Source organism: Urocitellus parryii, chromosome 9, assembly GCF_045843805.1.
Source record: "Urocitellus parryii isolate mUroPar1 chromosome 9, mUroPar1.hap1, whole genome shotgun sequence".
Classification (NCBI taxonomy): Eukaryota; Metazoa; Chordata; class Mammalia; order Rodentia; family Sciuridae; genus Urocitellus; species Urocitellus parryii.
The window spans coordinates 46562346-46586909 of NC_135539.1; the positions used below are offsets into that span (position 1 = coordinate 46562346).

At 40.7% G+C, this 24564-nt stretch overlaps 1 protein-coding gene across 1 annotated transcript in view; it reads right to left on the reverse strand.

Annotated features, from left to right (window-relative positions):
- Positions 1 to 24564, reverse strand: part of Frmd4a (FERM domain containing 4A) — a 262810-nt gene that overhangs the window by 78297 nt on the left and 159949 nt on the right. The window contains exons 6-11 of the mRNA XM_077802674.1: positions 21600 to 21656; positions 20765 to 20787; positions 10583 to 10666; positions 5533 to 5598; positions 5220 to 5277; positions 1654 to 1740 (exon numbers count right to left, since the gene is read on the reverse strand). Coding sequence (XP_077658800.1) covers positions 1654 to 1740; positions 5220 to 5277; positions 5533 to 5598; positions 10583 to 10666; positions 20765 to 20787; positions 21600 to 21656 — 375 coding nt within the window. The remainder of the gene's footprint in view (positions 1 to 1653; positions 1741 to 5219; positions 5278 to 5532; positions 5599 to 10582; positions 10667 to 20764; positions 20788 to 21599; positions 21657 to 24564) is intronic.

The window sequence follows — 24564 nt, forward strand, 5'->3', positions numbered from 1 at the left end:
AGCAATTTAGTGAGATGCTAAGCAACTCAGTGAGACCTTGTCTCTAAATAAAATACAAACTAGGGCTGGGGATGTGGCTCAGGGGTCAAATGCCCCATTAGTTCAATCCCTGGTAACCCCTCTCCCCATAATTAGAAAAATAAAGAGCATTTAAATATATTCATACATTGAATGGAACAAGCCCGAATACTTGTTAGTATGTTTTTCAAAAGCTTTGAGGGAGAGACTCCAACCGCTAGGTTTTAATGAACTCTGCTGTGGATCCCAATTATCCATGTTGGCTTTGGTCTTCCAATGTGGGCAGAAGAAAGGTGCATACGCTATGCAAGCAGGACTTCGTTAAGGCCCTGAGAGTGTTCTTAGCTTTTGCAAGCAGAAAATCAGTCAGGCAAGTTGGAGAGGGAGGAAGAAGCAAAGAGGAAATTCGACAAGAAAAAGCACATAAAATTATAAAGGCCACGTTGTAACAAGCACAGAGAAACAGAAATACAGACCCTGTGAATGAAAAAAAAAAAAGAGGAAAAACATAGGAACAAAGGGTATAGTCTGTTTTGCACAAATAGACGGAAGCAGAGGCTTTAGAGGTAGCCACAAAACAACATATCCCCCTGAATAATTCCTCCATCCCTTCTCAGGATCTTACTTAGAACTTCAAGGAATTACTGATCAATTGAGTAAAAATCCTCCCCAACCCAGGACCATTTTCCCTATTAATTTAACAAAGTTGGTAAGGACAGACATCGTTAACCTGGCTCGGGTATGATAAGCTCAGATGTGTAGTGTGGGTTTCAATCCTATTTGTGGATTGTCATTCAAACCACAATGACATAATGGACCAATCCTGCTCTTGTGTTCTCTCTCTTTTTCTGTCTTTCAGAGCAAGTGTGGTTTTGATAGATTTTTAATAATGTATTTCAGGGTTAGAACTAAATACCATCTCTCTATCATTCTCTGCTAGAGATTCTGAATGACAGCACTTGCCTCAAAGATATTTTTCCATTATAATTTTTCAATTTGTTCTGGTCTAAAAAACGTGTGTAAATGAAAACAGACAATTCAAATATGGTGCCCCTCGCAGGGCTCTGCCTTGTGTTTCTAAGGACTTTGCAGACCTTTCTCTGTTTCCCTTTCTTTCTCTTTTGGCAAACAACCTTATTTTCTGACCACTTCCTCTAAGCCCCAGGAGATCCTCTGGATTCTCAGGACCTCCTCTGGCTCATCTCTTTATTCACCTCTTCCTTACCTGAGACCAGCGGGGGTTTTTTAGTACATCTACTTTCCTCTACCTTGACCTAAAAATCTTTGAGAGAATTCAGATTGGCCTCAGGATTTAAAATAGATGGCCTTTTGTTTATTCAGAGTATACAGCCCCACGAAAGTAAGGAACACAACAGTCTCCCATCTGCTCTGGGAGAACTGAGCCAGGCATCTTACCTTAAATAATTATAACAGCTTAGGTTTCCTTAGAGACAGGGAGAAAAAAAATATTTACCCAGGGAACTCAGGATTATTGTGGAGTAATTTGTATACACTTAAATTAGCAAGGGATTGGCAAGCCTGTGGGCCACACGTTGTTAGCATTTTAACTCACTTTTACCCTGGTTTCTCTCTCAAAATGAGAGCCTTTAAGCCAACAAAGAAGACCACCCTTACCTTCCTTGGCTTCACTTTATCATGGTAGTCATACTGGAAGATTCCTTTGTAGCTTAGTCCCAGCCACCATGGTATCCCCTGCTTGTCCTAGGACATCAAAGAGTACAGGTAAATATGGGCTGCAAAAGATACACAGATCAAGAGGAGATTCTCCCAGCTCAGCTGAAAACAAGGGAAAAGGCAATTTTCTTGGAAGTTAACAGATGTGTCCCTCATAGCAAGATGCTCAGTTTTACAAACAGGGTGATGGGAGCCCTGGGCTGGGGAATTGGCTCTGTTTCTAACCTGCAGTACATCTCTACCAGCATCTCTCCCCTTATCTTTAAGGAGCAAATGCTCTGTTCTTTTTTTTTTTTTTTTCCTTCTAAGACTGTAGGTCTTCCAGGCTGGGCCCCTCATTCACCAAACAGAAAAAAACCTGAGAGATGTGGAACATTCCAGTAAAGTGAACAATCTTCTGAAGCAGAGAAACTGTCATCGACCATCAGCTAGAGACTATGAAAGGGACTCCTCTCTTTTTTAAGGATTAAGAAATCAAAGCAGCTGGGGACAGTGGTGCATGCCTGTAATCCCAGCGGCTCAGGAGGCTGAGGCAGGAGGATCCTGAGTTCAAAGCCAACCTCAGAAAAAGTGAAGCGCTAAGCAACTCAGTGAGACCTTGTCTCTAAATAAAATACAAAATAGGGCTGGGGATATGGCTCAGGGGTCAAGTGCCCCTGAGTTTAATCCCCAGTCCAAAAAAAAAAAAAAAAAAAATCAAATAGGGAGCTGGCTCAGTTTTACTCAGGACCCTCCCCAGCCCCAGCCAGCCAACAGCAGCACAGGCCAGAAAGTGTCACCTCTAATGTCCTGCTCCCCTATGAGGACAGCTGGGTGCCAGACAGGGTCTTAGGACTGGCACTGTTGGACAAGGTAGCAAAACTGAAGCTGAAACATTCTCAAGGTAAATAACTAAATCAGAAACATCAAGTCTGTTTATTTCATTTTAAAGAGAGCTCTTGTCACCTCGGTGGCCGTTGCAATTCTATATTCAAATAGGGATGATTCTGAGTTGCTATGGAATGTTTCCAAATGCTAGTGTCTTATGGAGGGCATGCCAGGAGCTCTCCCCCAAGATTTATCCTATTTGTCACATCTCTGGAAAAACCTAGCACACTTCCACTGTGTCTTGAAAACTTAAAATCAGAATGATGGCTTTCCAGTACTTGTGGGGCATGAGGTACTTCAAAAGATAAAAGGAACAAGAAATGTTGAAATTTTATTTAAAGCTTCAGGGGTATGTAGGTTTTTTTTTTTTCTTTTTCTTTTTTCCCTTTTTCCTTGCTGGGGATGGGACCCAGGGCCTCATACATGCTAGGCACATGCCCTACCATCGAGCTACACCCCTAGCTGAAAAATTTAAAGGTAGAATAAGATGCTTGACTTAAACCCACCCCTCTGGGAATACTTGTGCACAACCATAGTTTCAAAAAATAGAACAAGAAGAATCCGAATGCCCCCTGCCACCTCACATAAGTGTTATCATTATACCATAATCAGGCATCAGGGAGATCACATGGCCACCAAACAGGGAGCATGCATTACATCTGCTTGGGCAGAGGTGCTGCCCTGATAAACCACAGAGCAATCTGCTTATGCTCTGAGATTTCAGAAGCCAAACACCTGTACTCTTTTAACACTTTGAAAATCGCGTGCCCTGCTTCTAGTCTGAAAAAAGAGCACAAATCTAGTTTTATGGAAGGTAGAAAGCTTATACATCAGAGGCAGCCTTTTTGTTAGGTTCTAGAACCAACAAAAATGAACTCCAGATGGAAACCAGTCTGAAGACTCAATGAACCTCCCTGAATCTCAGTCTTCCAATATTTGGAAGACTTTTATGGGGGTAGTTGATGTGGTAAGTGTCTTAACTTCTTTTAATGATAGGAGAGAGAACAGAGCTCAAACTTAGAACAGATAGCAAGCCAGGGAACACATGACACAGGAATTCCTAAATTCCTGGTTCCTGTTCTGGAATGCAGATGCCACTGCTGTAAATCAACATGGAATATTCCTACAGCTGAGAAACCCTCATGGATCAACTCCTATGAAATGCCACTGATCATCATGTGGGGAACTATTGAATTCATGTGTCTCCTCTATGGTAACAAGATGGTAAAATGGAAGTGGACTCCGCAGCGCTCACTAGCGTGGTCAACATCAGCACCACTGAAGCCTCTTTTCACAAACCCTTGAATTTCCTTGTGGAACTGATCACCCATGACTTGAGAAAGGCAGGGCTGGATGTGCTTGCCGGTCACATGAACTCTGGAAGGATAATGAAGAGGGGCTAAGCACTCCCATTGGTGGGAAGAATCTTGGTAGGACATCAGAAAGAATTTAACTACTTCAGGCTTTAAGAGATCCTGAGAGAAACTGTTGGGTGGGAATGAGGTCCCCATAGGCACCTCATAGTTCTATGGTCCACAACGGTAGTTCTAACACTTGTTCCCATTATGGAATTGCAGACATCCAACCACCAACTCAGTTCTCAATATGTTTCCTCAGTAAATATTTGCTGAGCATCTATCATGGGCCAGGTGCTGTGCTTGGTTCTGGGAATGTGTAACAGAATATATATAATACAGTCTTTACCATCAATTATCTGCAGTTTAGGAGAAGATATGGGCAGTTCTGTGCACAGCAATGACTTACAAAGTGTTATGTGAGTTGCTAAAGGTAACACATAATGAATGAAATATGGCACATAGTGTAGTCTAAAGAAATTAAAAATATTGTAGGATGGAAACACTAGGAAAGACACTGGTAAAACAGCAAGAGGAGCTCTGATTGGCTGGTGGGACTGTCTGTAGATTAGAAGTGTTTTCTTCTCTTTTCAGCTGAACTTTGGGCAATGATTCAGCTAAACATTTTAGGTAGGAGTAAATGAAAAGAGGAGGAGGAGGGAACTTTTTCTTCTTTGTGGTCTCATGAGGGACATCTTTATTATTTCAAAGAAGAGATCCTACTCTGGCACATTATGGAAATTAAAATTAAAAAGAATTTAGAATGGAGTCAATACCCATTGGACTTGCCATTAGAATATTCAAGAAAACAGATCTTATTTTCTTAAAGGGTCACATACTCCATTTGTCAGCCTATAATCCCAGTCTACCTCTTAGAAAGCTAACTATGTAGCACTTGACCACCAAAAAAAACCCCACAAGATTCTGCTGAAAGTTTCTGTTCCCTACAGTTCCTTGTATTGGATAGAGTTTTCCCACTAAGATACTCATATCCTGGTCCCTTGGGATTCCTCTGAGACCAAAAGGAACTAGAGACTTATTATACTGCTTCCAAAAGGGAAAATGAGTTTTTGAGAGAAACCATATCAGGTCTTACTATCCTAGGGGTAAAATTCATGCCAATTTCCTGTGGCATCTTGTCTTTCTGGGCAAGTCTTCCCTTACCAACTCCCAGCCCTCTAAGAGTCTCCAGGAAGATTTTTAAAAAGAAAAAGAATGTTTTGCTGTTGTTTGCTTTTTGTTTTGGGGCAGGATGGGCAATCTTCACTAAATAAGTTCACTTACCTTCACTGCATAATAGTGAACCCCGTAGGTTGGGAGAGACTCCACGATGCTCATGTAGCTGGGAAGACAACACACACAAACACACACACACAAAAACGCACACAAGGGTGGTTATTCGGCAGAACTGGTACAATATACATACTTCTTTGGCATGTGTGATAAAGTTCTGGGAGTGATTATTTACTTGACAATTCAATTGAAACATTGTCCCCCAGAGATAACTTTTTTTCTGAGCAGAAGTGAACCATCTTGACATGTGATATATTAACACACACAAACACAATCTCCGTGAGTGCTGGTAAGGGCCACTTACTTCACGATTGCTTGACCTCTCGTCTGGCCATTCAGCTTCTTGTAGTGCTCAATTACTCTGTCTTCACTAGAATTAGAAGAAAAGCGTTCTGTTATTAGAGGCCGAGTATCCTGCTCACTGAGATACTTCTGAGCTTGACCAACTGCATGAGGCCCTTCAAGGAGCCATCAACTCCTGGGAAAATGACTTGTCATTTAGAAGTGACATTTCCAAACTCGGCCCAAATGAAATCTTTGGGCTATAAATTTACCAAAAAAAAAAAAAAAAAAAAAAAAGTCACAGTCTGGTTTTTCTTTTTTCCCCTCAGAGGACTTCTATTCTCTTTATCTTGAACTTCTAATCAGTGAAATGAGATTATCCCACAGGCTTGGGGGTAGGCTTCTTGCAAGAAACGATGGTATGGAAGAAATGAGCAGTGGGCTGAGGCCGCTCACGGATCATGATTAAACCCCTCAGGTCCCACTTCTGCCTCTCCTGTCTTTACAGTCCTGTCTACACAGGGCCTAACGGGGAGGGACAGGCACTGGCCCCATGCAGGGCTCCTGGTCCACCTCTGAGTGAGCAGTCAGGGATTCAGTGCATCTAAGGAGGACAGAAAGGAGGAAAGTTGGAGAGACAACAAACGAGCTACTGGAATTAGACTGGCACTGCCTTTATCTTTTGAAACCTTAGTTCTAAAATAACAAAGAGATTAGTTGGCTCCTTGGTGACAATAGCCAGCAAACTTTTCTTTGACAGAGTAAAGGGCAGGTCCAGGAAGCAGCACAGCCTTTTTTTTTTTTTTTTTTTTTTAAAGAGAGAGAGAGATAGAAAGAGAGAGAATCTTAATATTTATTATTATTATTATTATTTTAGTTTTCAGTGGACACAACATCTTTTTTGTATGTGGTGCTGAGGATCGAACCCGGGCCGCACGCATGCCAGGCGAGCGCGCTATGGCTTGAGCCACATCCCCAGCCCCTCAGCACAGCCTTCTTAAAGAAGTGACTCTGACACCCAGTGAGGTGGGACCAATGGCTGCTCCCACTGCGGCCTTGGGAAATCACAGAGCCAGCCTAGGGAATCATGGCGGGTGGGAGGCATCTGTGGGGGCAGGATGGTCATAGGCAAAAGGCCTCAAATCCCATCTGATGAGAATTCCCAAAACTCAGACTCCATGATCTGGCCACATGGTTGGAGACCTTGAGTTCTTACTTTCCACCTCGTCCTTCCCCAACCACAGGCAAAGAGACTCCTTCCTGCCTCCCATAATAGCTCCATAATGGGGGGTGATCCCAGGGATGTGCCCTCAAGTAATTATTGATTGATCTTTATTATTCATTATTATTTTATTATCCCAGAATTTATCAAAAGTCTTCTTTTCCTCACCTTTTTCTATTTTAATTTTGGTTAGGTCATCTTTGGGGGTAACACATTCTGTGTGTTTATGACCAAGTCCTTGAGTAATTTACTTATTTTTCAATTACTGTTTTTTTTTTTTTTTTTTTTTTTTGGTGGTGCTACTGGTTATTGAACTCAGGGAACTCTACCACTGAGCTTTTTCCCTATCTCTTTTTTATTTTTGGAGTCTTTCTAACTCAGACAAGCTGGTCTTGAACTTGTAATCCTCCTGCCTCAGCCTCCTGAGAAGCTGGGTCTATCATATCTCACTTCAATTCCTATCTTAATCTTTAATAAATATCATTTGATTTTTGTATTCTGAAATGTGATGAAGGTGAGAAAGTCAGAACTCCTCACAAGAAAGCACCTAGAATGAGGATAGGTCAGCTATAAGGGAGAGACCTTAGTTTAGCTGGAGAGTCATTTCTTTGAGATCTAGGCACCTGCTTTTCAGAAGGGAGCAAACTTGGCCATATTTCTCCTCCTCCGCTCCCACACTGTGTAAGTTCTGGTTCTTAGGTGACAAAGTCTCCCGTCAGACGGTTCCCATGGGGCATCCTCTCCAGGAATGGACCCCGGCCTCACTAAACCTTCAGAGTTATGTCAGGAGGCTCCAGGGTCATCCTGGCTTCCTTCCTGCCACCCTCTAAAGCAACAGCTGGGTTGGCACGTTTCCTACCACATGACCTGGGATTTGGTGAGGTCAACCCTTACATCCAGGGTCAAGCAACTCAATGTAGGTAGGAGCCCATTGCTTTTGTAGCTCTGCAACAGAGTGTCCCTGGGGAAAGGTGGAGTAATGCAAGTCCATACCGTGCTGTAGCTGAGAACGTAAGCATGGCTCAGGAAAACATCCATGAAACAAAGTCAAAAACACTGTCAGGCAGCTGTTCAGCTGTTTACCAACTAAATGGCCTGACATGGGGTCTCACAGTGCCTGCCTGACAGCTGCAGAAACTGTTGCCCTCCCCCACCCGCCCTGTGTCTCCTGCTGGCTGGGGCCATCTGTGAAGCCACCAATAGCTTCCTTCTCCTGTCTCCACTTTTTCCAGATCCTTTCTTCCCATTTAAACCATGAATCTATCACACACTCAACATGGGCTGAGGACCCATCCTGCCCCCACCGCTGCCCTCCCACTTTTTTTCAGGAACCCACAAAGGGGCTGGGTGCTCTGATGTCCAGAGACTGTTTCCCCAATACCCAGATCTGTGGTAGGGACTTGTTAGTCATAGGAAATGACTGTAAGAACCTGTGAACCAGAGGAGACCAAATCCCAAAGTACTATCTGGAGGACACCATGGAAGAAAAAAGCCCTTGACCAAGGCTGACTGTGACCTGCCACAGGCTGGACTGTGTCCTTTAGTTAAATGGCCTCTCTGCAGACTGTGGCATGCAGGAAATGCACGGATGGTGGAAGGAAGAATGGTGACAGTGATGTTCCTTGTCTCTCAGGGGAGGTGTCAGCTAACAGTTTCAGTGTCCCTGGCACACACTGTAGAGATGTAGGTCGGTGGGTTAATCTTATTTTACAGATGGAGAAACTGAAGCAGCAGAGAAGTAATGAAAGTAACCGAGATAATCAGAACCTTGCAGTTCAGAGACTCCACTGTGACTCTCAAAACTGTTCATCTGTAGTCATCTTGCCCTGGCCTGTGCAGATGGGCTCCAGGTGAAGGTGGCCCTCTGCATCTGTGAAAGCCAGCAGGAGCAGCACTCAGAAGCACAGTGAATATATGTCCTTAGTTTAGGAATGATCAGGGCAGCCTGAGACGGTGTGGCCGTGGGGAACAGGAAAAGGTCTCCTCCACCCATGAGGGGTCATGGTCAATCTTACTGATGCTAATACTGATGCTGAGAAGGGAAAACTTGGATAAGCTTGCTTTACTAGCTCTGCTCCACTTTTGTTTGTTCTATAGGCCTCATGAATGGCATTTTCCTTCTCATTTTTAGATATTTATGTTCATATAAATAGGATGATACTTTTGCCAGCCACAACATGCTACTGACACAAGCTGGACTGTGAAGCTGAGTTCACCTAGCTTTCCCCATCCTGCCATCCTCTCAGTGCGTTTGGACAGTAGTCTGAGTGCTTATGGATCTGAATGAAGCCCTTTATGGTCACAGAGATAAGGGATGTACTGACAAGACAGTTAAAGGGGTGGATCCAAGGGTAGGTGTTCCTGTTGACAAAAGACAGAAAGCATGTGCATGAAGGAAGGCATTTCTGCATTAAATGTAATAATATGTGAGCAAAGAGCAGCTGGTGGAGGCAGAAAAGAAAAATCCAGAAAGAGGATAAAGGAGAAGTTCATAGATCTGAAATGTGCATCAAGATGTAACAATGTTTGGAACAAATGAAGAAAGAGATGAGGGATGGATGAAGTCAAGGGCAATGAGCAATTCTGACTCCAGATAAGCCATTAGTGTTACAGTTCTCAGTGAGAAATCCATCCCACTCTGTAAGAACGAGTAGTCTCTAGAATCACCTCTTGCATCTCTACCTCCTTCACCATGGGTTTTCCAGAAGTGGACAGCTAGACGGATATAGATGATAAAGCCTAGAGACACAAGGAGTTGGAAATAGGGCCACAGAGTTTCGGGAACCAAGAAATGAGAACACAGGTTTCTGGTGTTCATATACACAGACTGAAAGATCAGTTTAGATACATGTAAAATCCCTGCAGATTAAACAGAATTTGCTTTTGGGTCACAGATTATAATAGAAGTTTGTTATTTATATGCATCTATGTTGCTGAAAGAAAAGTGACAACAGATCAGTTCAGAGAGATGAAATTCGGGACACCAGAAACCTGAAGAGATGTTCTCGGGGCCTTGAATCCTGCTCCCAGATTGCTCAGACATAATGAGCTCTGCATTGAGATGCATCTATCCTAAGAGAAGACTGCTCAAAGCCACTGAATGGCTGATCAAGTTGACTGCTTAGAAATGTACAGGCAACATGAAATGCAGGAATCTGAGTGTTTCAGGAAGCACATACCATGTGAGTCACAAGCCCTACCTTATTAGGATCAACTCATTCTGGGTTTTTCTTTTACTGTTTCATTCTATAAGAAATTGCTTTGATTTCTGTGGAGGCGTCGGAAGGAACATCAGAGAAGCAGTGCCGTCCTTAGGGGCAGTGGTCAGGACATAAGCTCCCACTAGGATTTCAACACACTACCCAGGAATGCAAGCCCTGCTTAACTGTGGCCCAAACCGCAATCTGGGAACCTTTCAGATTCCTGAATAACTCAAGCTCAGTCATTTAGGTCCCAACAGATGAACTTGGGCATAATGTTACAAAGCGGCTAAACCAAAAGATGTGAAACATGGAGGAGGCTAAAGGAAAGAATCAGTTTCTCATCGGTTGAAAACCCTGTACTTCTCCCACACCCCCAAACCTCATCTCCTGTCATCGAATGACACAGTTGCAACAGAAAACTCTACCAGCACACATGAGGCGTCAAGACGACACTTCTAAAGCAAAATTTTAGGTTTCATAGAGGCAGATAAATAACAACATACCATTTAAATAAATGCAGAAAGTAGTTTCTGAAGACATAAATTACTTAATACAGGGGGAGGCCAGGAGACCCACAAATGCTCAGTTGTCTGAGCCTTGTGCAACTCCTGGGGGGACCTGCTCCTAAGAAGACTCAGGGGTCTTACCAGTAGGCCAGGGAGGGGTGCTCCTTCAGAGCTTGGGTGGGAAGGGCTGGCAGCTTCTTCAGGTCACTCCTCACGACCTCATTGCTGAAAGAGAGAAGGCCAATAAACACACTCAACCTCCATGAAAATAATTGAACTATTTGATAGGACTGAGCCTGCTGCCATGTCTGGGAGCCCCACGGGTGTTCCCTTTTTAATGGAAGTGGTGGCAGGAAGGGAGCTTTCTTTATATTTATTTTCTTACATAGATGGAAAAGAAAGCAAGACAACTGAGCTGAGTGACCACCTCTTCCAGCACAGGACCAGGACAGAACCAGGACAGAAGCAGGACAGAGCATTAATGGGACCCAGTTGCCTTTTCAAACCTTGTCCTCACAGAGGGATTTCTGAGGTTCCTTGACCAGTCCCTGGTATGAATCCATGGAAGGGACCCTGGGGTGCCACCAGGGTGGATCCCAGGATAATCTTTCTGGGTATCATCACAGTTTCCCTGGGAGCACTGATGGCCTAACACAATTCTGGTTTTATTTGTGTTTTGTTTTGCTTAGATTGACCACACACTGGAAACTGTTTGCAGAAATACAACAAATAAATAAACCTGGCTTTTGACAATGCCCAGAAACTACTTAGGAAGTGGGAAGTGAATTGCTCTTGCTATTGGGAGGTTTCACACATCTGATTCTCAAACCAGAATGTCTTTTTCCCATAGACTCAATTATGCTGAGGTGTGGAAGACACTTTAAACTCCCCTAATTCAACCAGCCTTCTTCAGATGCCTAACTCCTCTACAGACACTCAACAGATTTGCATTCCCTCTGAGTTGGGCTTTCTGGGATGATCATACCCACTCTACCCCTAGACCCATTCACAGCATCCAACTTGTGGATGGTTCTGGTATTGAAAGAGTGTCTACACCAGCCAAGAAGCTGGGGTGCAAGGGCTTATCTCATGAAGTTCTATGGATCCCATGATCCATAATTTTGATCTGTGCTGTTAGCAGTTTTTGTGGCATTCATACAAAGCAAGGCAAAGACTGTCCACCAAGATACCAGGTAGTAGCATCCCAAAAGCAAGGAGATAGGAGATGGATAAGTGAATATGATAAAGGAAGGAGCACCCTAGGCACAGGTGGGGAGATCCTGGGGCATTTAGATAGCAAACAGCCCAACACTCATGCTGCTAACTGGAGGAAACAAGGGAGTAATGTTTATAAATCCTAGCTTTGAACAACCAATCAGAACGAAAAGCTACACTTGTGATTGTTTGAATCAATATATCCACATACTTGGATTGTTACAATCTGAGTAGCAAGGCAAGAATTTTCACTTAATAGTCAATAATGTAAACGTATTCACGAAGCCCACACCATTACGTGGAGAGTACTGCAAGGGACCCCAAAGGATGAGCCAGGGTTCTTATCCAAAAAATAAGGACAATTTAGCTTGGGAGGCAAGAGGTGCACATAGAAAAATAACTGAACAGGTCTTTTTGGTGGAAATGCTGGCTTTGGGGAAACGAGCATGAAAAAAAGGGCAAGAACATCATTTTTCCCTTTGGTGGAGCACATCTAAGTGACAAAGGCCATCTAACTTGAACTGAAGAGATCAGCTGGACCGAGTTTAAACAAACATTCACAGCGGCAGAATTCTAGATTTCTCTCCCCATTTTACTGTAAGTTCCCTGAGCACAGGGATTTGATTCATTGGTTCATTACTGTCTAGAGAGGTGCCTCAAACCTTTAGCAGGTCAACTTTTATTGCATGAAATTGTGAGAAAAGTAATTAGTTGCTCCTTTATTGAGCTGGAACTTGAGTTTAGATCTATCTATCACATTTGGGGAAGGAAGGAACTAAGGGAGGAAGGGATCATTTTACCCACCAAACACTCAGTTTGTTGGCAAACAAGTTTCCGTGATGACAGCCACAGGCTTGACTTCCTTGCTGAAACTTGCAGTGGATCTTCTAGTTCTCCTCCAGGGCAAGGTTACACAAAAAATATAACAAGAATCACCAGGGCGTGAAGCCCATCCAAATCCATTACATTCTGGAAGGGATCCATGGCTTCTAATCCTTCCCAAAGGACAAGAATGTAGAAATGTTCTGTTTGCCTTTCTGCTGTTTCTAAACATTTCTAGTGACTTAGAGGTGTCCAGCTCCGTCCATCCAGCCAGACTCTGCACAGGGAAATCAGAAAGCTGTCCTGATGGGAAAAGGGGTCACTCCACCCTCAGAGACTTGTGCTGTTATAGCCTAACAAATGTGCTAGAAGTTCCTCTCGAAGACTTTCACTCCGATGATTCCCCGGCAGAGTTCCGTGCCCTTGGTAAATGCTAACTTACAACACACCTTAAAAGTTCATTGTGGTCATATTCTATTTTTAGAAGAAACCATAAAAGTCTCTTAGAGTCTGTTGCTAAACTGAAAATGAAATTTCATTCTTTTTATTCTTTATATTAACCAGATTTTTTTCAAAACTTTTAAGTAGTTATCAATGTTGCCAGCATAAAAATGGTTATGTCAATGCCATGCTAGTTTTTCATGGGATGGAGAGCCGACATGACCTGCTTGTCTTCTACTGCCTAAAACATGGGAATTTTGAAAGATGTACTGAGGGAAAAAACAAAAACTTCTAGCAATACATCAAATAGAAAATTTCCCAAATCAACAAAACAACAACGACAAATTTAACCTAGACACCATAAAATCAAAGGTGATCAAAATTAAACTTGAGGAAATGATTAGCAAAACCCATCATTTTTTTTCCTTTAAAAATTAGGAAATAATGTTTCCAGGAAACTTCTTATGGATCAAATGAGATACCTGTAACTTGTAGGAGAAACCCGGGGACCACAGAATATGCTGGGTGTATAAACCAGTTGTTTTGATCTACATTGCTATAAAAACAACAGAGCACTAAATCCACAAAGCTTTTGCTAGCGTAACATAAGAGTAGAGCCTGAAACTCAGAAATGCTGCCATTATGCCAACACCAGATCAACTCTTTCATATTTTGTGAGTGTATCATAAAGGAAAAGTCTTCCAGGGAAAAGAAGTTTCAAAACAAAATAAGAATATGTCAAGACTTCAATCCGTTATCCACAATTCCCAAACCCAAAATACTCCAAGAAATACACTTTTCTTATCCCATTTTGTGGCAAAAGGCAAATCCATTTTTTTTTTTTTATCTAAGGCAAAATTTGACCTATATCTCTCCTCTGTGGTGTGAACATCCATCCATGCATTGACGTAGGAGTGATGATGTGTTTTGATCCCAGGTGCCGCCCCAATCTCTGCCCCAGGTGTTCAGGAACACAGGGTACCAGCACCAAATCACACGTCTCAGACCCAAGAAATTCTGGATTCCAAGCATTTATATCCTAAAGTTTCAGATACACTGTGGATTTGTATTCCTGTCCATTGCACAAGGAACCTAGAAAACTCTAAGGCAGATTAATAAGTTACAGATTTTTGTTTTCTGCTGATCTTTAAAAGGCATGCAGAAAACAATCTCTTCTTTCGCTTCCTCCTTGCCTGCCTTTTATTTGTGAACCAAGGAAAAGTTGGAAGTAACAATGAATAAAGTGGCAAATTGTCTATCATACACTTTCCCCCAGGTGTGCAGGGGAGACTCAGTGCAGCTGATGACTCCACAGATGTTGCAGGAGTCTTCCATGTGGAACTGTACCCACTGTCTGTGAAACTTCAGTCACTGCCTTTGACATCTGCAGATCAAGGGAAGCACCTGGGGACCCGGAAAGATTTTCCCAGCATGAGATTCTGGAGTCTGGGCATGTGTCAAGGATAAATAGGTCACACTAACTTACCAATCTTGTGGAGGGGCGATGTTACAAATACTTTTTATGAATTACATGTCTTTCCTTCTGATGCTAACTGTTCAATTATATATAAGGATTTCTTTTTTAACTAATGAGTCTGGTTTCCCTCGGTTGAAAGAAAAGTTTTGTGAAATTTCTAATTCAGTTGTAAATATGTAAAATTTAATCCAAGTTAAAAAATGTTTCTAAAGTTCACAATTTCAAATAATTTTACTCGAATCGCTGAGAAGAAAAACTCCCTAATTTTCTACACTGTTACCCTTAGCTTGAGAATCTCAACTCTGAAAAACTGTCACAGTGCCAGAATCATGAACCTTTTTACTATTCAGAGTTCACTCAAAATATGATAGTGAGATTAAATAAATGCTTAACAAAAGAGATAAGCTGTCATAATACAATATTTCCTTTTTACTTTATATCTTAACAATTCTCATAAGATTTGAAGAATATCATTCTGCAAAAAGCCATATCCAAATACTATTTTATGCTTTGAAAATGTGAATTACACACTTAAAAAGCACAGTCAAATGGACTTTTGTGCACAAAACAAAGCTCTCTGTAACAATTCATAACTTTTCCACTTGAACATTTTGCTTTAAATTTTCATAGATTCTATTTCTTTCAAAAGCTCTTGCTGGCATGAAAGATTCCAGCTGCTTCTCAATTACTCATGGTCCTCAAGGTCATTTATAAATCATGGGAAAGCTCTACACATCCCTCTTTCTTCTTCTTAAAAAATAAATTGATATTTGATAATTATATTAATTTCGATTCTTCCCACAAAAAGTCTTCTTTGGACTGAAAGGTATGTTTCAAGTTGGAAAGATGATGTTTTTCATTGGAAGTTTCCAATAGGAAAATGGTATGACAGATACTATCAGCTTCTGTAAGTTGTATTCCAAATGTTAACGATTCCCAACAAAACTAAGTATTTTTTCACTATCTAAAAGCCTCACCAAATTTACTTCTATTACCATATAATCAATGACAGCTGTTTTCTCTCTAGAGGCAATTAAACAATTGTAGGAAAATATACCCCAAATGATCAAAAGGTCTAATATTGATGTAAAACTGAGCTTGTTTAATTAGATTTGTATTAGTAAAACTACTTATATAAGTGCACAGTAATGACATTAGTAAGCTAGGAGTTGTTATTTACAGACTGTTGCTTTAATCCACTTTTTTAAATATTTATTTTTTAGTTTTAAGTGCACACAATATCTTTATTTTACATTTATGTGGTGCTGAGGATCAAACTCAATGCCTCAAGCAGGCTAGGCAAGCACTCTACTCCTGAGCCACAACCCCAGCCCCTTTAACCAACTCTTAATATTGTCAGCTGGACAAGAAAATAACTGTCATCTTTTAAATATAGCAATCTATACAAAGGTTTTCAAAGTACTAAAAAAAGTTTTTAAGAAGAAAATTAGTTCATTATCTTTTTCTCCTGTTGATCTAAAATTCTTGCTTTGACCTATGATTTGCATCCTCTGGCCTGACCAAAAAGTCTTATGAACCAGGAATTTTCAGAGACTAGTAAGCCAACTTTGGTTTACATTATTCACTTATTCACAAATGCATTTCAAAATAGGGCAGACAAGGGAAGGGAGGGAGTATGGGGGTGGAATGAGATGGTCATCATTATCCTAAGTACATGTATGAAGACACAAATGATGTGAATATATTTTGTGTACAGCCAGAGATACGAAAAATTGTGCTCTGTATGTGTAATATGAATTATAATGCACTCTGCTGTCATATATAACAAATCAGAATAAATTTAAAAAAACAGTCAAGATTAAAAGAGAAAATCAAGAGGGAACCTTGGCGGGGGATCACAAAAGTTTCTTTCTCTTCATACTAGTGACCACACAGTCCCACAGTTTATAGAGGACAAAATATTAGAAGATCTTTACACTTTTTGTCTCTAATTGCTCTCCCAGGGACCTATAAACATGTGGTCTCTGGAAATACATGGGAATTTTTCAGCACAAATAAATACTTCAACTCCTCTTCTAAAATGAGGTGAAAATCAATTTCCCTTGTTAGTGAAGAATTGCTTTTTGTTTTTATCGATCGAGTGAAGCATTGCTCTATTTCTGAAAGTGGGAATGTTTTTTTTTTTTTTTAATAAAAAACTTGCAGATTGATCTCTCAGAGACACAAGATTTCATACTGACCCCTGAACTCTAATAAGCTGATACTCTCAGCAGAGCCATATTTAACTTTGTATGGACGTCATATAAACTGAAACCCAAATATCCAATCAAAACCACACTTCCCCTTAGGTGGCTGTGCTTGGAAGCAGAGCCTATGACTGCTGGGCTTCTCTCTGAAACATGTGACAGGCTCCGCCCTAAAGGACTCCACCAGGGATGCTGAACGTAGTCCAAGGATCTTTATGTGGAATTTCCTTAATGTCAGTCTTTTTCAGGTGTTATTGGCTGATGGGTCCTAGTAAATCTCTTGCTGGGAGATTCCTGTTTTAGTGATTAGCATCAATACATCCGGTCCTCTGAAACAAAGATATTTCCAGGTCCCAGTAGACAGCCCAAAGCCATGGAGCTCACTGATCTGGTTTCAATAAATCTTGTTAAGAAAAAATTCTGCATAGCAGATGGTTTTGACTAGTCCCTATTTATGTATAGCTGATTCTTTATATCAAGGGGAGTGTGATTTCAGCATTTATGATTTTTGGTGTTCAGCATAAAACTGTTTAAAAATGTTTCAATTTTTAAAAATTGTTTAAAAATTATTTTTTTTAAATGTATATCACATTTGTAGAAATAGCAGAAGGACTGACAGACGCTGACAAGTGAGGTGATTCTCAAGATTAGGATAAGGACGGTTTTCCTCTTAGTGGGGGAAAATCAAGTTTCTTATATCTAATTCCTTACTGAGCACAGTGCAGCAATGAATCTTCTATTAAGTTAAATTAGAACATAACTAGAAAATTTGAATGTCTTGTCAGTAGATTAAATGGGGCTTTTGGTATTGACCTTTGTATGGAAAAAAATTATTTTTCTAAAATAACTCAAGGGTCTAAAAAGAAGTTTTAGAATTAAAATGTCAGTGCGAGGCACATAATCGCTACGGCATTTGTGACAAAGCTGTATAATCACAGGTAATGTCTGTTGGTTTAATAGTGTTCAAGGGTGATTATTAATGAGAGCCTTTGTTTTTAAACTGTGTTGGCTCTTCTCCACCTAATATTAGTTCCTAGAACTGCCTTGATTAACGACTCAGAAGCTATTGACATGTTTTTACATAGAGCTGCCAACTCTACTGATTTCCTGAACACTGACAGATATGAGAATTAAAAAAAAAATTTTTTTTTTACATGTACACACACCAGGAAATGAAACAAGATTACCCCCATGCTGTGTTGTGGAAAATAATAGAAGTGAGAAAACATTATTTTTAGATAAGACTATTTCCTAACCCTTTAATGATCGCGTCCAAATCTGTCCACTGTATGTCAGAATACACATGGATGGCATGGATTTCTTCCTCTCATAGGCGATACCACGTATCTACCCCTCAGTCATTTTCTTTCATCAATGCTAAACCCAACATTTCACTGTCAAGTGTAGTAAGACAAGGAAGTCAGTATTTCTATTAACTGGAAGGACGAGAGTTTCGTAAGAGGGATCTGCTGAACAAAAGGAGAAGACCAAAAAAAGAAAGACAAGAGCCTGCAAGTTTCCTAGGAAAGCAGTTATGGTTCTGGGTTATCCTTCTTTAGTTCTCTTTCTGCTGAACTATATCAGCACTTTTGACTTCTCTCATTTCTCTCTTTTATTCTCTGGTACTTCAGGGAATTTGTTCCCATAATTTATAGATTTTTAATAGTCATTTAAGCTGAATGCTATCTGTATACAGTCACTGAAATGGAAGTGTATAAATAATAGCATCCTGGGGAAAATAAGCCTTTTAGGAAGTTTTAGATTCAAGACCCCCTCAGGCTCTGAAAGAGTTAATTTGCCTTTTGTGTGTGACCATTAATCCAAAAGGTTATTTGTTCATCTAGCTAAGCCTATCTTAGAATTAGGACCTGAGCCTTGTGTGTTTTGTAGATACAAAATCCCTCCTCAAGTATTTCTGACAGACATCTTTTACAGGGTACGTTTCCAAGTCAAATCCACTGTTCTATACAACTAAGGTTTAGAGTCACACATTAATGACAGCGAAACTCACTTTCTACAAAACGAACTTATGAAATGGGACATCTAAAAATGCCTAATGTTTAGCCACCAAACCAAACAAACGTGGTCAGCTTCAATGTTCTGGGGATCGTCCCAGAAGTTGATGGGAAGAGGTGCACACAAGGAATTCAAAGTGACTTCTCTTATTTCAGACCACTCAAGCACACTATTTTCTCTGGACTTCTGAAGAGAGTCTTATTCACTGTGGACCTGCTCCAGAAAACTGTGTGTATCAGGGACCCACAATGTAACAGATCACCTCCAACTTCTACGGGGTGGGTTTTATGTGATGAGATGAACTGACCTTTAGATAAGGTGTCCGACCTTCCCCTCCCCTGACAGCTATTTTTCTCCTCAGACAGCTGCAGCTACAAACAAACCTCTAGACAGCACTCTGACAAATGAAGCTCAACCGGGATTCTTTGTTTCTCTGAATTCAGCCAACTAACTGGCATTCCACAGCTCATTAGGGGGCCATGAAAGACTGTCCAGGCCAGGCCTGCACTTCCTCCTCTCTGGCAACCCCTGTGGCCACGTTCCCATGATCCATGGGGCCAGAGGAGGCTGTTCCCAGTTCACATTCCATCCTGTCAGGGTACTCTCAAAAATAAATAATATTTACAGCAGAGAGCAGAGCAGGCAAACCAAAAAGTACCTTCAGAGTAAGTAGACTGGACACTGGAATCCGTTGGATTTGTGTTTTTTAAACCATTATTCACAGGACTCCACAGAAATCTTTGTAAGTAGATATGGATTTACACTGATCAAAAGCCCAAGTTCCAATACCAAATTAAGGTCAGAAGAAAGTAACAAAGAAAAGAAATGTTATAAACTAGTTACCATGACCCAAAATGGTTCATTCAACAAATTCAGTAGATGGTGACTGGCCACCTATCATGTTCAAGGTCCCCAGATAAGTTTCTTTACAATCATTATTCATTTAAAATATGACTACTTTTTTTTTTTTTCTACTAAGGACTTGGGAAACCTAAGTAAAGGGGGCCTGAGGTCTTCTTAAGCAAATATTCAAATGGAGTTGAGGGAATCCCTTCATTTTAGCCTGGGGTCAGCAATCTACAGCCCACTGGCCAAACCCAGCCCTCCACTTGTTTCTATTTTTAAAAGAGAAGGAAGAGGAGCAACATTTGTCTTTGAGCAGAGAATTCTGTTAGGGTGGACAGCTACCACCCTCTGCTGTGGGAAGGTTTTGGTAAGGATCAGGAGAGACTGTGGGGCGATTTCAGCCAAGTTGGTCAATGAGTGGAGCTTATGGAATGAATGACAAGGTTCAGGTTTGCAGTACTACAGGGAAGCCGTTCCCAGGTTCCCAGTAGTTATGTCTGTTTATTTTTTCTACAATGCAGTATCTTGACATAGAAGGACAGTTGAAGTGGGATATTTATGCTGTCTATGAAAGACATCTTCCTAAGGGACAGCATTTTGTCCCTGGAGGATTAGGGACTAAATTGAGAGAGAAAAAAGACACCCACATACTTGTTAGGGCTGTCATGTTACCTGCAACCATATTAACACCTGAGTAGTAATTCCAGGCTTCGCAGAGTCTCGGGAACAACCCATCAAACCCCAGAATAATGACCACAGGTGACACTGGGCTCTGAACTTGGCATATCCTGAGGACTTCTCACTTAGGATGGACTCAGCCCAGGACTATCTTTCCTCTTTCTGATCTATCTGCTTCAATTGACAAGCTGAGAATTGAGATCTCACCGCTAACATACAATATTAATAAACTGTCCTCCTACAGAGGACAGGCAGGATAGCTTCTTTTAATAGAAAGGCAATCAAATACTTTTTTAAAAAATATACTTTTTAGTTGTTGATGGACCTTTATTTTACTTATTCATTTATATGTAGTGCTGAGAATCGAACCCAGTGTCTCACACATGCTAGGAAAGCGCTCTACCACTAAGCCACAACCCCAGCCCTTAAATACATTTTTAAAAAAATTTTAGTTGTAGATGGACACAGTACCTTTTTTTTAATTTAATTTTTTTAATGTGGTGCTGGAGATCGAACTCAGTGCCTCACACATGCTAGGCAAGTGCTCTACCACTGAGCCACAACCCCAGCCCTTGAATAGATTTTTTTTTTTTTAAGCCAAAAAATAGTTTGTAAACTCACCTAGAAAAATCCCCCTTTGCCTCCTGTGGAAGAAAAAAAATGCAACATCAGTGAGACATATACATTCAGCAGTAGACTTTAAAATACATTATTATTATCCAATTTGCTATAGGAATACCATGAGGAAGAAGTTCCTTTGCTCCCTGAATAGAGACACCAGGCCAAACTGTAGAAGGTAAAATATAAAGAACATGACTCATAATGACAAAAGGCAAGTTTCCAAAGCTTGGTCCTGGTCTCACTTGTTCAGGTTTAAAGTTTCTGAAACTTCACACCTGTCTGGATAGAACTACTTCCTATGTCACTTTTTGTTCCATTTGGTGTTGAGGACTATTTCTCCATCACACAAAGACTTAGAGGCAGGAGCCATGGAAACTTAACAGTGTTCTAGAAATATTTGTTGATGGAATAACTTCATGATATCAATTTCAACTCACCTTGTCATCATTATAGCTAATACTTTCAAAGCCATATCTCTCTTTTTACATAAGCTAAAGATTTTCCCGTCTTTCCAGGGAGATGGGCGAGTCTTTGGCAATTAATTCTAGCTATTCTCTTGGCTTTCTCCATGGATGAAGAGTGTTACCAAACTTCAAAGAAAAAATAAATAGGGTCATTGAATGACCTCAGTTTCTCCCAGGCTCATAAACACGCAGCTTCCTTTACAGTGATAGAGTTGGCTAACGCTTCTGGAATAGTAGAAACTGCTATTTACTGCCATGGGATCAGTATTCCTAATGGATTTTTCCAGCTTCTAGCTAGAAAAACTTAGGAAACAGTATTGCCTGTGAGTGGTCAGTCTTATTTCCGCTTCCTTTCTTGTAGAGCAACTTACCTGTAAAATATAGGAAGCCAATTCAAACACCACTTCACTGTCGACATCAATAAGCTCCTGAAAAAGAATCCCAACAGGGAAGGTAAGTTTGGTACTTAACAATGACTTCTTTCTGACATCTCTCTAAAAAAGAGACTTGGTCTATTTGAGGATTTTCTAGAATCTCAAATACTCATAGACTATCTTTAGTCCCCAAAATCCCTGGTCTGAATTACTGGTCTCCATCACTCCCTGACTGTGTTTTTTTTCAGCTTTGAGCCAGAAGGGACCAGTGTTCCTGGGCCTATATGGTCACCTCAAAGGCTTCATCTTTAAATCTTGATGAGACATTAATGGGTGGTCCACCTGTTCATCTGATTAGTCACTGGAATGTGGTGGCATGATGACGAATTGAATTCTCTTTGTAAATTCTACTTCAGAACTAGGAGCAAGGCTTTGTTGAAAGAAATGCTGTACTGGGATAGCATTAACTCTTTATGTTAAGATTAAAGTTAGACAAAATTAAAAATACAGTTCCTTAGTTGCACTAGCCACATTTCTTTCATGTCCTCATGGTTCATTGTCGCCAGTGGCTATCATGTTTTAGCAGAGATACGGAACATTTCTCTCATAGTTCTATAGGGCAGAGCTATTATAGAGTCTAGTTTAAATATGCTCCTGCACTATTAGTTCTTCTTCCAAATATTTAATTGTGATCAAGGTACATGGTCTTTAAAAAGAACATAAACTTCTGGGTTTTTAAAAAAATCCGGTGTGTGTTTATACATATATATGCATATAAATTCAAAATGTGCATAAAGTTAAACACTATATGTTTTGGTCAACAGTGGATCACATATACGATGATGATTTCATAAAATTTTATGGCCTAATGATGTCACAGCCGTCAGAGTTTGTGTAAGTACAATTTGATGTTTGTACAGTAAAAAAAAAATCACTTAATAGTGTATTTATCAGAATATATCCCTGTCATTAAGTGACACATGAGTATAACTATAGTCCCACCTTTTTTTAACAGCTTTATTGAGGTATAATGAACACATATGAAAACTACACATACTTAACATGTGCATACATCTGTGCTACCATCAATGTGATCAAGGCAATGAACATGTCCATTATCTTCAAAGATGTTTTGGTGTGTGTGGTAAAACACTTAACATGACCTACCCTCTTAATTAACTTCTCAGTGCACAATACTGTATTGTTACATAGAGTTCGTATGTTAGAGCAAAGGGAAACCTGGATTCCACTGGCATGTAACAATAATAAAAACGTTAATCAATGTCAAGATTAAGTAGAAATATCTATCTTGATTTTTTTTCTTTCCCAAATATCGCCAGATCCTATAGTGAGTGACTGGATGACAGAGTTAGACATAGGAGAGATTTAGAGACCAAGCTCAGTCCCATGCTTTATTGAGAATGGAAATCCAAAATCATGAAGGGGCTTATCCAAGGTCACAAGGTCCAGTTATGGAACTGGAAACAAACTCTTAACTTCTTTCTTTCAGTACTGGGGATTGAACTCAGGGTGCTCTACCACATCCCTTTTTAGTTTTTATTTTGGAACAGGGTCTCCCCAGGTTGCCCCGACTGGCCTCAGATGTGTGATCCTCCTACCTCAGTTAGGATTACAGACATTTGCCACTGCATCTGGAAACAAATGTTTAACTCTCTATACAATACGTGACCTTGCCTGGGATCTGCATTCCCCCACATCAATAAGGACTCAGTCTTAGCCAACATATTCTCAGAACAGTATCTATAATTGAAGTTATCTTTAGATTTACTCTCCACTTGAATTATAAATCAAACTCTGATCCATGGATTTTCCAGTTTGGGGAGGGAGTCCAGAATTGGCCCATGGAACCCAAAACAATGTATTCAAGCAATCCTTATCATTTGAAGGAAGGATATCCTCAGGCTCTTTCAAGTCTAGGAATTTCAAAGTTGGATAATAATATTTGCTACTGAACCAACCCAGAAATGTGGACTAAGAGACTAATAAGCATGTGGAAGAATGGGGGACAATAATTCTTTAGGGTGAACCAGCTGAAAGAGCTTTATGGCTGCTGTAATTGATATAGACCGTCAGTGCTGGGAAGTGGAGGAATGTTTGGAATTGCAGTTCTGGGATTAACAGGTCCCATCAGAATGTAAATCATTTAACAGCGTACAAATGATTTAGCAGAAACTCTGTCCACGGTTTCCATAATAGATCATTTCTACTCTTACTATGTCCACTTCCTTTCCCACCGATTGGCTTCCTAACTCGTTCTTGGGACTTGTTAGCATTCTGCTGTGTGTGTGCTCTTCTGTCAAACATTTACACCTACATTGCGACTAACGATCAGTGAGTTAATGGATAACATCCATTGGAAGCTCATCAGATGTGCAACTAACTCACAACCAACCATCAGAAAACAACCCTAAAGTTTAAGCACAGCTTTCAGTTCACCATTCGATTCACCTGCTAAATGAAAATGTCTCTAGCTGTGGTGGGAGGGAGGATGGGTGTGAAAGAGGGGGAAGGCCTTCTCTTTTACACAGCCATTAGGCAGTGCCAGGAGGCTCTCTGGGTGAATATTAACTGAAGACTATCCACAGTAAAGCTTCTAACAGTATACCTGTTAATGATCCAAATTAGTTGATGCAAGTTCTCTCTCACCTTGGCTGTCAGGGCAGGTGGGAACTAGCACCTTTAACTGGGGTAAGTTTTCTTTCACCTTCTCTGACCTTGACCATCTCTCAGCAAAGGCAATACAAAGGGTGAGAGTCAAAATGTACCCAATAAGAGAAAAGCATTGAAGAACTAAGTGTCCCGACACTGGAAAACCTGGTGGACAGGAGAGCTGCTGCATTACTATTACCCATTTCTATTTAGTATCAACTGAGTTCAAGACTTGTCTCTTTGGATGTCTTCAGGTGCATCTACACAGAGACCTAAAGGGTGTGTCTAAGAA